This window comes from Crocuta crocuta, unplaced genomic scaffold (assembly GCF_008692635.1).
Source record: "Crocuta crocuta isolate KB4526 unplaced genomic scaffold, BGI_CrCroc_1.0 scaffold143, whole genome shotgun sequence".
Classification (NCBI taxonomy): domain Eukaryota; kingdom Metazoa; phylum Chordata; class Mammalia; order Carnivora; family Hyaenidae; genus Crocuta; species Crocuta crocuta.
In genome coordinates, this window is record NW_027529175.1 from 4,751,631 (window position 1) to 4,763,865 (window position 12,235).

The 12,235-nt window shown below is 60.9% G+C and overlaps 1 protein-coding gene across 1 annotated transcript in view; it reads right to left on the bottom strand.

The window, feature by feature from the left end:
• PHF21B (PHD finger protein 21B) overlaps positions 1-12,235 on the bottom strand; it is an 84,790-nt gene that overhangs the window by 13,015 nt on the left and 59,540 nt on the right. The window contains exons 3-5 of the mRNA XM_077758008.1: positions 7,903-7,995; positions 5,311-5,640; positions 3,086-3,226 (exon numbers count right to left, since the gene is read on the bottom strand). Of these exons, the coding sequence (XP_077614134.1) occupies positions 3,086-3,226; positions 5,311-5,640; positions 7,903-7,995 (564 nt within the window). The remainder of the gene's footprint in view (positions 1-3,085; positions 3,227-5,310; positions 5,641-7,902; positions 7,996-12,235) is intronic.

The following is a 12,235-nucleotide window of genomic DNA, read 5'->3' on the forward strand; positions in this document are numbered from 1 at the left end:
TGCTCGCCCCTCCCTCCTCCTCCCTCCTTCCCCCTCCCCAGCTGGCTGTGGCCTCAGGCGCAGGTGGGCTCCTTTCCTTCTAGAAGAGCTTGTGGGACCCACGCTGCCTGGTGTGAGCTGCCCTCACCCCTGCCCCGGTGGCCCTGGGGTCCTGCTCGCTGCTTGGGCTCCTGGGATACAGCACGGCGGCCTGTGTTGTCTCTTCCTTCACCAGCCAGTCCCCAGGCCCCCACCTTTACTGCCCACCTGCTCGTCCCACAAATCTCTCACATTTGTCCGGAAGCTCGTCTTCCCAGCTTAGCTCCTAAGCGCAGGGAAGTGAAACCCGGAACCAGCCCTCAGGTGAGGCCACCATCCTGACGGGACCGGGCCCAGGCCGCCAGGNAGGCCGCCAGGACTCTTAAGCTGCCCCCCGGCCCCTGCGCGGACGCAGAGTGACCCGGAATGATGGGGCTCACAGGCACCTCATTAGAATACTGACGTCTCCGCCCAGGAGGAGCCGAGCCTCATTTACATACAGTCAGGGCTCGTTCGGGGCTGGGACCCCTGCTCTGGCGCAGCCCACGTGCTGCTCTGGCCACGCCAGTGTCCGTCAGACGCTGCCTGAGGCCAGGATGATGGGCGGCACAGAAAAGGCCACAGCCGTGTCCTGAACAGGGGCGAGGGGAGAGAGCCTGGGTCACTCCGGGTGCTGGTGAACCCAACTTCTCTTCCATGGGCTGCGGGGGCCCCCGGCTCACTGGTGGGGCCCCGGGAGCCTCCGGTCACGCCGGCAGCCCTGGGGCCGGCCAGCAGCTTCGGTGAGGTTTCTGGGGCAGCTGCTGCCCGGCCTCAAGTGCTCTTGACTTGGGCTTTTCGTGACCAGGTTCAAAGGGCGCCACCAAGCCCCCCATCCACACCACCCAACAGCTCCCAGACCCCTTGTTAAAAAAAAAAAAGAAGTTTAATAAGGATTTTTACACCAGGACATTTTGTAATTGCAAGTTCTATTTAAGTCATTACATGTATTTATACTAATTATGTGGTTAAATGTAATTATACTAATTGTATAAATGCACAATAACCCGGCTGAGATCTACTTTGAGAGAACACAGAGAAGCCGCCCAGAAAACCTCCGAGAGGCTACGGGTCCCCGTGGGAGGGCGCAGGGGTGCGGGCGGAGGCCGGCCCGGGGCTCACGGCACACACGGCACTGAGGGACAGAACCGGGTGTCTCCTGAACAAAATGAGGCCCGGGGCCCACAGAAGACAGACACCTGCTTCCACCTCGGCCTCAGCACGTGGTCGACTCCGAATCGAAGGTACTCCCAAAAAGCCAGTGGGCTTTCTGGACACGTCAAGGGTCCATAACGAAGTCACTCCATGGCTCCCTACTACCCAAGGAACGAACGTCCACCATGGCAGCCGGCTTCCCAGGATCAGGCTCCAGCGTCTCTCCGACCTCGAGTTTCTCACGCAGAGGCACCACCCGCCGGCTTTCCTGTACGTCCCCTCTGTGGCCTCCACACAACACGCCGTCCCTCCTGCCCCTGAGCTGTCAGCACAGAGCCCGACGCGGGGCTCGAACCCACAAACCTTTAGACCATGACCTGAGCCAAAGTCGGACGCTCAACCGACTGAGCCGCCCAGGCGCCCCGACAGGACATTTTGTAACCCGAGCTGAAGCCCCGGTGGCCGCGCCTGGAGGACTGAGTTCCCCCAGGGCCAGGGCTCCCCCTGCTCTCTCTCAGCGTCCATACCCTCAGCACAGAGCAAACTCCAAGACACGTCTGAAGAGCAAGTGAATGAATGAATGGAAGGAAGGAAGACTGACTGCGTTTGACAATGACGGCGCGTGGATACAAAAGAATCACAAGGGCTCAGGAAACAACGGATGTTGGCGAGGACGTGGAGGGAGGGGACCCTCCTGCACTGCTGGCGGGAATGCAAACTGCTGCAGCCGCTCTGGAGAACAGTGTGGAGGGTCCTCAAGGAGTCAAAAGCAGGCGCCTGGGTGGCTCAGTCGGTTAAGCATCCGACTTCGGCTCAGGTCATGATCTCATGGTTCGTGGGTTCGAGCCCCGCGTCGGGCTCTGTGCTGACAGCTCAAAGCCTGGAGCTGCTTCAGATTCTGTGACTCCCTCTCTCTCTGCCCCTCCCCTGCTCATGCTCTGTCTCTCTCTCTCTCGGAAATAAATAAAATATAAAAACGAGTCTCTTAAATACAGAGAACAGGGTTGATGGGGGGGTGGGAAATGGGTGACGAGGAGGGCACTTGTTGGGATGAGCGCTGGGTGTTGTATGTAAGTGATGAGTCATGGGAATCTATCCCCAAAACCAAGGGCACACTGTGTACACTGTATGTTAGCCTACTTGGCAATGAATTATTAAAAAAAAATCATAATGAGCCGTAGGATCCCAGAGGGACCTCCTCTGCTCGCTGAGGTGAGGTGGTCAGGGAAGGCTGCCTGGAGGAGAGGATGTCTGAAGTCAATCTCATAAGACAGACAAGTAGGGGAGAAGAAGGGGGCCAGGTGAGGGCAGCTGCATGGGAAAGGGCCCAAAGGGTGGCCCAGGATGGCTGAGGATACAAACAGTAACACAAGAACGGTCACCTGCTGTCCCTAAAAGTTAACAAAGAATGACCCTGAATGAGCCGCTGTCTACCTCCAGGGTGCGGGCGGCTCTGTGTCAGCCATGGGTCAGGAAGCCAGTCGTCCCTCCTCCCTCAGGTGGAGGCGGGGGAGGAGGCACTAATGCGCCATTTCTGGAAAGTTCTACAGGAACTTTCGGGAGACATCTGCATCCCCCGGCCAGCCTTGGCTGCAGCTGACTTGGTTGGGAGGCATCCGGGGTCCTGCTCTGCCCACGAGGGGCCACGCGAGCCGCCCGGACCAGCCCTATGTCCCCTGGACCGAGCAGACCCCGACCCACGGGATTTCCCAGCTAGGCTGCCGGGAAGGGAGACTCCCCACCCGCGTTACAGATGGAGACGCAGGCGCGCTCTGCCACCAGTCACACTGATCCTTGCTAACCTCTGCCCCTCAGTCACCCTTGCCGAAGCCCACCCAGGAGTGCCCAGGGCGGCTGTGCCCTGCCCCCCTACCTCGGGGTTCTCCTGGCTCGGGGGCCGGTCTTCCTTCTTCTTTTTGGTGGCCTGAGCTCCCTGAGATGGCTCCTCCGTGGGCGGCCGCGACTCCGCCGTGCTCTCGGGCTGCGTCTGCACTTGAGGTTGGATGATGATGACCTAGAAGATGTGGCGGAGGGGTGAGGCAGGGAGGGGGAGCTGGGGAGGGAGAGGGGCCTCAGGAGGCGGAATCACAGCAGAAAGAGGAGGCCTGCACTGAGCTTTGCAGCCCAGGGGCGCCTGCCACCCGCCCCCCTCGCCCTTGACACGCTCTTCTCACTTTGGGGAGGGTCTGCATGAGGGCGGCCTGACTTAGGAGCCGGAAGGCCCTGGGTTCAGCCCTGCGCTACCAGGACACAGAGGGGTGGCCTCAGGGCGCTCACTCGACTTCTCTGAGCCTCACTTCCTACCTCCAAAGAGGTGGTGAAGATTCGGGCAGTGAAGACACAGAAAGGTGAGTTCCTTTACCCCCACCTCAAACGCAGGTAAACTGAGCCCAAGAGGGCTCCGATTTGCCGCCTGAGGTCCTCAGGGGTCTGTCTGTCTGCATCGCCCACTCTTCCCCATGCGCCTTGGGCCCCTAAGTCACTGTGTCTGAGGCTCTCACATCTGGCCTCTGTGGGCTGGGGGCGGAGAAGGGGGACGTGGACTCCAGACTGGGCTCACTATCGCCCAGAGCAGCCCCACGTCAGCCAGCTCTCATCGGGGTTCAGGGAAATCATTTGGTTTGATCGAAGGATCTGAGGCTGGAAGGTCAGAAAGGGATTTATGCAGCCCGGTCTCTCCCTCCATCTGTGGCTCAAATACTTTATTAATTTTTTGGACAGGGAACTGGCAAAGAATCATTATCTTGCACGGATCCGAGGGAAGGAATTCACCAGGAGCAGCCAGCCAGGGTCTGGCCCCAGCCAGGAAGGACCTGACCTCGTACTTTCCCACAGAGAGCGTGCCTGTCTTGTGAATTCAGAGCTCCCGAGCAGGAAGAGAGAACGCATTCCGACGCATTCCGTTTTTCCGCTTGCTTGAGGAAAGGCTCTTTGTTCCCCTTTGTATCACAATTTTAAAACCCCAGAATTCTCTTGATGGGAAAAAAAAAATGCCCCTCTTTATATTCATGGTAAGAAAACCATTCAGATCCCCAGCAGAAAACAGGGCAAAAAATATCCTCAAGCAAGTGACGTTGAAGGAGATGGAATTCTTGAAAAGTACAGGGGAAACATTCAAGCTTCATAATAACCAAAGGAATTCAACTTTGAACAGCAAGCATCTGTTCCCAGCAATTAAATAGCATAAAAGTGTTTAAAATGGCAGGACAAAATGCTGGTGAGTTTGCAGTGAAAAGGGCACTCATCCCACAAACTCTGCTGAGCTCCCCCTCGGGACTGGGCGTGGTCCTGAGGGGCGCGTCTGGCCATCTGACTGTGGCTTGTCACAGCGGAGACGGAGACGCCCCGGGGCTGCCGTCCGCGGGGGGCAGGGCTCAGAAGCACAGCGCTCCCAGAAGTACACTGTGTGCACTAAGGTACGGGAGCAGGGAAGCGGAGCGCCAGCTCTCAGGCTGGGAATTAGGAGGGACGCTGGCCATGAACGAGAGAGGGGCCTTTGGGAAGATCCCGAGCTGGGAACGGAGGAAAAGGGGCCCCAGAGAAGAAGGGGTGCCTTTCACGCAGCCCCAAGGGCCTCAAGCCTCACAATCGCCAAGGAGCTCCGAGGGGGACAGAAAGGGGATGTGAGTTTCAGTTTTAAATCTTGGCAAGAACTCACAGGTTTTCCTCCAGGCACCTGGCACCCCCGAAGGTCCTCGACGACCCAACTGCACCGGCCGGAGACCCACCGCCAGCTCTGGCCTCTTGCGGACACATATCGTGCTGCTTAATTCATCATCCCACTGAATGAAGTCATTCATTCATCGACTAGGCGTTCGTTTCCCACCGATACTCATTCATTCGGCCACGTAGTCTCTCGGTCACACGCCCACCCACCTCCACACCGTTCATGTGCGGATTCGCTCCCCTTCATCCCTCCATGCCGCCGTCCCTTCTAGAACTGCCTCGCTCGCCTGTCACCCCTTCGTCCCCCGAGCACTGGAGCTCTGACACACTCGCGGGACTGCTGATTCGCTCCTCTCTTTACACCCCACTCATTCACTGGCTCATTCCGCCATCCACTCTCTCGCTCCGCACACGCGGGAGGAGCACACCCACCTTCTTGTCGGCGCTGATGAGGACGGGCTGGACCTTGATGCTGTCGCTGACCACAGACACGGCGGCACTGCTGGGGGCGGTGGAGATGATGGCGTAGGCCACCCCGGCGCCGCTCAGGGGGGAGGCGACGGCCGAGGATGCGGCGGGGGCCTGGGGCTGGCTGCTGGGCGTCGGCTCATGGCTCACGGTGTTGTTGGCGGTGGGGAGGGCTGGGCTGGGGTTCTTGATACTGACCACGGTGGCCTTCTGGAACGTGGGGGGCTGCTTGGGTGGCCGGTCCCGGCCTGGGGTGACGGGGAGGCTGTCTGGAATCAGAGTCTTTGGCCTAACCTGGGGAGGGAGGGGAGGACAGTGGCGTGGTCGGACAGACACCCAGGCAGGCGGGGTGACCGCAGGCGCGGTCCCGAACAGAGCCGGGACTCGGGAAGGGAGGAGCCCGGACATGGACGTGGCCGGGCTCAGACGCCTCCCGTGTTAGAGGTGAGGTGACAGCGGTGGAGAGGCCACGGGGCTCAGCTCTGGGCCCAAGCCCCTTCCAGCTCCACTCAAAACGGTGAGAGGAGGAGGGTGACGGGCAGGCTGCACGTGGGCCAGTCAGGCGGCCCCTGTGTCCAGCCGCAAAGCAGGGAGCTCCCTGGACGTCAGAAGTGCACACAGCGCTGTCACTGGGGCGGGGACTGGGAAGGGCCCACTGGGGGCTCCTGGCCCCACTCAGTCTGCTTCATAACCAGGGAGGGGGCCGCCGCTGCGCTCCCTGTGAAAGCCACAGCGCTGTGAGCCACGGGCGGCACATGGCACTCCGCGAGGCCCGCACCAGGCGTGGAAGCAGGTGCCGCAGCCACGACGTGGTTCGGGCCGGCCCTGCCCCTCGGGGACCTGTGTGGTGTCGGGCACGCACGTCATCCGTGCCCTGGGGGTGGGCAGGATGTGCAACGTGTGCATCCCGACTGTCAGCTGTCACCGGCACCCCTGCGACCGGAACTGAGCCTCACACCCCCCCATGACATCTGTCTAGCGCCTCAGGGACAAGGAGACAGAAGACGACCTGCCCCGTCTCACCTTATCTGGGCCCCCCTGTGAAGTAGGGATGCTGGCCTATTCTACAGACGAGCAAATCGAGGCCTGGGGAGGGACTCCCCCAAGGAGATAAACAAGGCTCTAGCTGTCGTCGTTAGGGCAGCAGGACTTGCAGCCAGGACTTCCACAGCCTGCGTCGCGCTGGCCCCACCCACCCCTCGTGGAGGCAGGGGTGCAGGGTGGCCCCCCAGGGCCCCGTGACCTGAAGCAGGTGCCCCTCGGTCAAGCTGGCACCTCGTCTGCCTGCTCCTCGCCAGGGTCCCCAGGGGGCGGGGCCTCACTTCCAGCGCCCTGCCCTCCCCGCCCCCTGCAACGGCCCCCCACCGTCAGGGGAGTCGCCCTCTTGTGTGATCCTGTCCTGCTCTGTGCTTGGCACTCGGGGTCAGGACAGGAGCCGAGCACGAACACCAACACCGCAGGCGGGAACCTGGGGAAGCTTCCTTGCGGTCCTCGCCCACCTTGGGGCAGCTTCCGNTGCTGCCGGTTCCTCCCAGGTCACCCCGGTTTGGCTGCGGGCTCTGGTCCACACTGGCCACCTGACACCACATGACCCCAACTCCGAATGGGGGCGAGCGTGCCCAGGCTGCAGGGCCGGGCTCTGACTGGGCCCAAACACGCAGGCCTCCAGCCCCGAGAACACACACTCAGGGGCCCCAGAGCTTGTGACTTGCAGCCGGTGCCACGTGGAGATGTGTGCAGACCCAGGCTGGCCTCCCCCCTACCCGCAGGGACCTCTGGGGGCCTTCCTGCCCCCACGCTCTCTCCCTTCCCCGCCCTGTTGGGGTCAGCACAGGTGGGCGCTCGGGGACAGAGGACAGAGCCCCCTTCACCATCCTGAGCAAGGGCAGCTGTCCGGCCCCGTAGCCCCGGGACGGGCACGAGCTGTCCTCACTTCTGTGGCCGAGGGGCCCTGGCGGGCACGGCCCCCACAGCACTTGCTCAACACGGCTGGGCACCGCTTAAGCTCCGTACGAGGACGGCCCTGTGCCGTCTGATTCCTCCCCAGGCCACCAAGGAGCCCCCCTCAGCAGCCCCTCTGCAGGACAGGAGGCTCGGTCCAGGAGGGTTAGGAGGCCAGGCGACCTGTCCGAAGTGTGGAGCCCCGGCAAGGACGCCGCGGCCTGACCTCCAGCCGTGCACCTCGCGGCCCCCCTGAATGAACCATCTTGGGCAGAGCTTCCCGTGCCGTTTTAACCACGACCAAAATCTCCGTGACCTCATGACCCAGTGCACGACCCAGAGACAAGTTATTCAAGAAACAGGCCTTTGGTGCATCTCGATACGCTGGCCCTGTTCTGGTCCGGCCTAGCTGACTCCCTTAAAAAATCCTGGTCACAACCCACTAAACTGATTCTGCAATTCCTCATCGTCCACACTGGGTCCAGTCGGAACGTCTGTCTCCTTCTCTCACGGCAGGAAGGGCAGGAGGGGGAAGGGACCTGCCCGAGCAGGTCCTCACGCCGGAGGGGCCGGGGAGGGACAGACACCCCCGGGGCCCACCTTCGAGCCGCTTACCTGAGGTAGCACGGCAGCCCCTTGTCCGGCCAACCTCTGCAAGGAGCTGACCTGAGGACCCGTGACAGGCACTGGAGTGATGGTTCCCAAAGCCTGCAAGACAGGAGGGGGCGCTGAGCGGGGACCCCCCTTTGGGGGGTGCTGAGGGGGGATGCGGGGACCCACTGAGACCACGAGGCCACCGGGCAGGTGCGCAGCTCTGGCAGGCGGCCAAGCAGGGGCGGCGCCCTGGAGGCAGCAAATGCACCCCTCCCTTCCTTCGTTAGGGGTTTAAAATCACAAGAGTAATTTTTCATCACCCAAGAAATTCCGGAAACGAGAGCGAGAAAAAGGATGGCATCGCCCTGCAAATAATTAGTCCTGAGGCACCTCAGCTTTTTTTTTTAATGTTTACCTATGTGGGGGGTGCAGAGGGAGAGAGAGGAGAGAGAATCCCCAACAGCTCCCAGCTGTCGGCGCAGAGCCAGGCATGGGGCTCGACCCCACAGCCCTGGGATTACAACTTGAGCCGAGTGTCAAGACGCTTAACCCACCGAGCCACCCAGGCGCCCCCCAACTTTCTTTTTTAAAATTAAGGTGTTTTATATGGATACCTGTGTACTAAAAACCAGCAAAAATTAACTTTAATCCATACCTTGCACAGTATTTTAAAAACAACAAAATGAATCAGAGCCTGAATGTAAAGCCTAGAACTATGAAACATCTAGGAAAAAAAAAAAAAAAAAACAAACCACAGGAGAAAAATCTTTGGGACCCTCTGTTAGGCAGAGTCTCATGTTTAACACCGAAAGCACGATCTGATGAGAGTGATCAGTACACCGGGCTACAAAAAGAATTTAAAAGCTCCAGAAACTTACATGTGAAGAGAGTAAAAAGCCCTCAGACCGGGAAAACACACTTACAAGTCAGCTGGTGAAATACTGGCATCCAGACCATACGAAAGAACTCTTGGGGCGCCTGGGGGGCTCAGTCGGTTAAGCGTCCGACTTCAACTCCGGTCATGATCTTGTGGTTCGTGGGTTCGAGCCCCGCGTCAGGCTCTGTGCTGACAGCTTGGAGCCCAGAGCCTGCTTCGGACTCTGTGTCCCCTTCTCTCTCTGCCCCTCCCCTACTCACTGTCTCTCTCTCAAAATTAAACATTAAAAAAGAATTGCAACAACAAAAAAAGAACTCTCGAAATGCACTTATGAGAAAACAACGCAAGGCAAACAACAAACACAAGATCTGAACAGATACTTCACCAAAGACGCGTGGATGCCGGGTGAGCCCCTGAGAAGATGCTACACGGCGTCAGTCATTCGGGAAGTGCTAATCACAGCCACAGCGGGGCACTCCTCCGCCTCCTCGGGGACTACCTTTGAGAAGACGGACCAGACCGAGAGGTGGGGATGACAGAGAGCTGCTGACCCACGGCTCCTGGCCACGCACCACGGCACAGGAGCCCCGGAAGACAGTGCCCGCTTCTCAAACGGTTAAACACACATTTACTGCTGTGGACGGGATGTCTGTGTGCCCCCCAGATTCGTACACTGAAACGCTGAGGCCAGGGTGAGGGTGTGCGGACACGGAGGCCTGAGAGGCGATGGGGTCACGGGGGTGCGGCCCTCAGGATGGGGTGGGGGGCCTCCAGAGAGGACGCAGGACGGGCCCGGCCCTCTCTCTCCCTCCGTCTCTCTCTCGCTGCCATGGAAGATGGAGCAAGACCGCATCCGCCGTGGCCTGAATGTGTGTGTCCCCTACAATCAGTGTTGGAGCCCAGGCTCTGGACGTGCGAGTGTTAGGAGGCGGGGGCCCTGGGAAGAGCGTCAGGTCCGGAGGGTGGCGCCTTATGAACTCCGTGGGATTCGCTAAGCTCCAGAGACACTGCTAGCCCTCACCCCACGCGAGGACACAGCGGTGCCCCGACCCGGGACTTCCCGAAGTCCCTTTTGGGAACGGCCCAAGTGCCCCAGGCCCACAGCCCAACAGCCAGTGCCGTCCCACCCAGCGGAGCGCTCGGCGGTCAGAAGAATGAGCAACTCACACAGGCGGCCGGGACGAGCCTCCCAGCGTCGGCTGAATGAAGGAGCCCGGCCCCCCAAAAAGGAGGACATCTTGTACGATGCCACTCACGCAGGATTCCAGAAAGAGCAAACTAGTCTCCAAACTAAGAAGCAGGCCAGCGGTTAGGGGCCGAGGGGGGACGGGAGGAGGGGAAAGCCCCCGGGAAACTTCCCTGGAGGGAAGGACGCGCTCGCCATCTTGATTCCCGGGCTGCCTGCATCTGTCCCCAGGTGACACAGCAGAGAGGCTCAGGCCCTCAAGCCCCGGCCCGGCCTCTCCTGATGGAGGGCCGGCTCCTCCTCCTCTGGAAGAGGTCACCCGTCCCCAGGGGGCTCAGGTCCTTCAAGCCGTCTAACGGAAGTCCACTGTGGACGCTGGTGGGAACAGGGCCGAACGTGCAACGCCGACCGCGTGAAAAACGCGCGCACTCTCCTTGAGGAAGCATCTCCGTCCATGACGCCGTCCTAGGTCCTGGGGGGCCTCTCTCTTGGGGAGCCGCGCTCCCAGTGCCCACAGTGCTGCCCACGCCCACCTGTTAAGAGTCTGTCCTGCCTGCTGCCACGGGATGAATGTAGAAGGCTCTGCCCTGCCCGGCCCAGCCCTGCGGGTGATCGGCATCACCGTGGGGCCTGCCCCTCCCCCCTCGGCCCCCCCAGGCGTGCACAGGTGGAGGCAGCCACGGACCCCATCTGATTAACAAGCTTCTGGGGGTTCTGCCAACCTGGTGACTACAAGCCGAGAGGAAGCCACCCTGTCCCTCTAGCAGGATCTGCATCGGAGACCCCCACGGGCACCCGGGGTCATCAGTGGACGCAGCTGTGCGGTCCCCTGGGGGCAGGGACACCCACGTAGACGGGAGCCGACCGGAAGAGCCTAGGGCCGCGCGGCCGCTGGGGAAACGCACGCCCGATGCCTACAGCCAGAGATCACGGCTGCCAACCCTACGTCTCCTGGGAATTCCCTTCCAGCTAAAACGTCCCCAGATGAGCCCCTGGGTGCCGCCAGCCTTTGGGGGGGGCCGGGGCTGGGCAGCCCTTCCAGACGAGGGGCGTCCGCCCTCCGCGTGGTTTTCCAGTCTCGGTGCGTCTCGAGCGCTCTGTGTACAGGTGGGGGGCTGCCGTGTGTGCCTGTTCCGGGGGAGCGCCTGAGCTCCAGCCACTCGGCCCTCTGGGCGCCGACCTCAGCGCATGCGCCTCTGTCCTGCACAGGTCTCCTCTCTGTCCTGCGCCTGGTGGGTTCTAAGCCCTCATTCCTGGTCAGCCCTTGGGTCTCTCTCTCCTGTGCTGGCGGACTTCTGTCCGGGTGCCTTACAATTCACCATCATCGGGGGAGGACGGGGAGGGACCCAGAGAGAAAACAGGGATGGAAGTTGCTGGAGGCAGAAGCCCCGAGGTCAGGGCGGGTGGGAGGCGGGAGGGCTGAGCTGCTGTCCAGCTCAGTTACCAGGAAACTACCTGCCGGGACGCCTGCGGGCAAACCAACAGCCTTCCCCTGCTGGCTCCGCCCGGGGCTGCCCGGGGTGCCAGACTGCGCTTTAAGGAGCATCTCCCACGGTGTCAGGGTCCCCCTGTGCCCGGGCATCGGGAGGAGACCCAAAGACAGGACCATTCCCGGGTCAAAGCCTGAAGTCCCGGGCTTTTTAGGAGAAGTTTGGTGGAAACAGGGCTGCTGAGCGGGGTCCCCGCACCGCCCGCTTCTGGGAGCGCTGGTTTCCCTCCAGGACACCAGAGTCCCCGCCGCCACTGCCCGCTCCCCGTCTGCACGAGCTCCCCGTCTGCACGAGCCGGGCTTCCGGGCACCCTCCAAGCCCCTTCTATTGGCTCCTTTTCTAAATTCTGCCCCCAGAGTGCGTTCTTCCATGTCCTTATAAAGCTCTAATTAACAGGCTGAAAAGACGTTTTATCTGGCAGGGGCTGACCTTTCTGCTCCGCGTCGGAATTTATCGGTACCAGCAGAAACAATCATCTCAGCGGCTCTGTCCCCAGCACCCGATAGTTTATAGCCGCACTTCCGCCAAGATAAATGAGCTCCTTATGACCGCATTTACAGCTCTAAGCATCTTAATAGGGAAAAAAGGGGCCATAAAAGTCAAAGATAACTTCACATTCTTCCCTCACCGGTGGGGTCCCTGGGCAGCGCCCGGAAACCGAAGCTCAGACGCAGCGGGGAGCACGCGTCAGGTGCCGGTGCTGCCTGGAGACAGGCTGGCTCTGACACCAGCTGCGTGCCCCCCAGCCCCCGCTCTCGGTGCCCAGTCCCCTCATCTGCGGCAGGACCGGTTCTGCTCCTG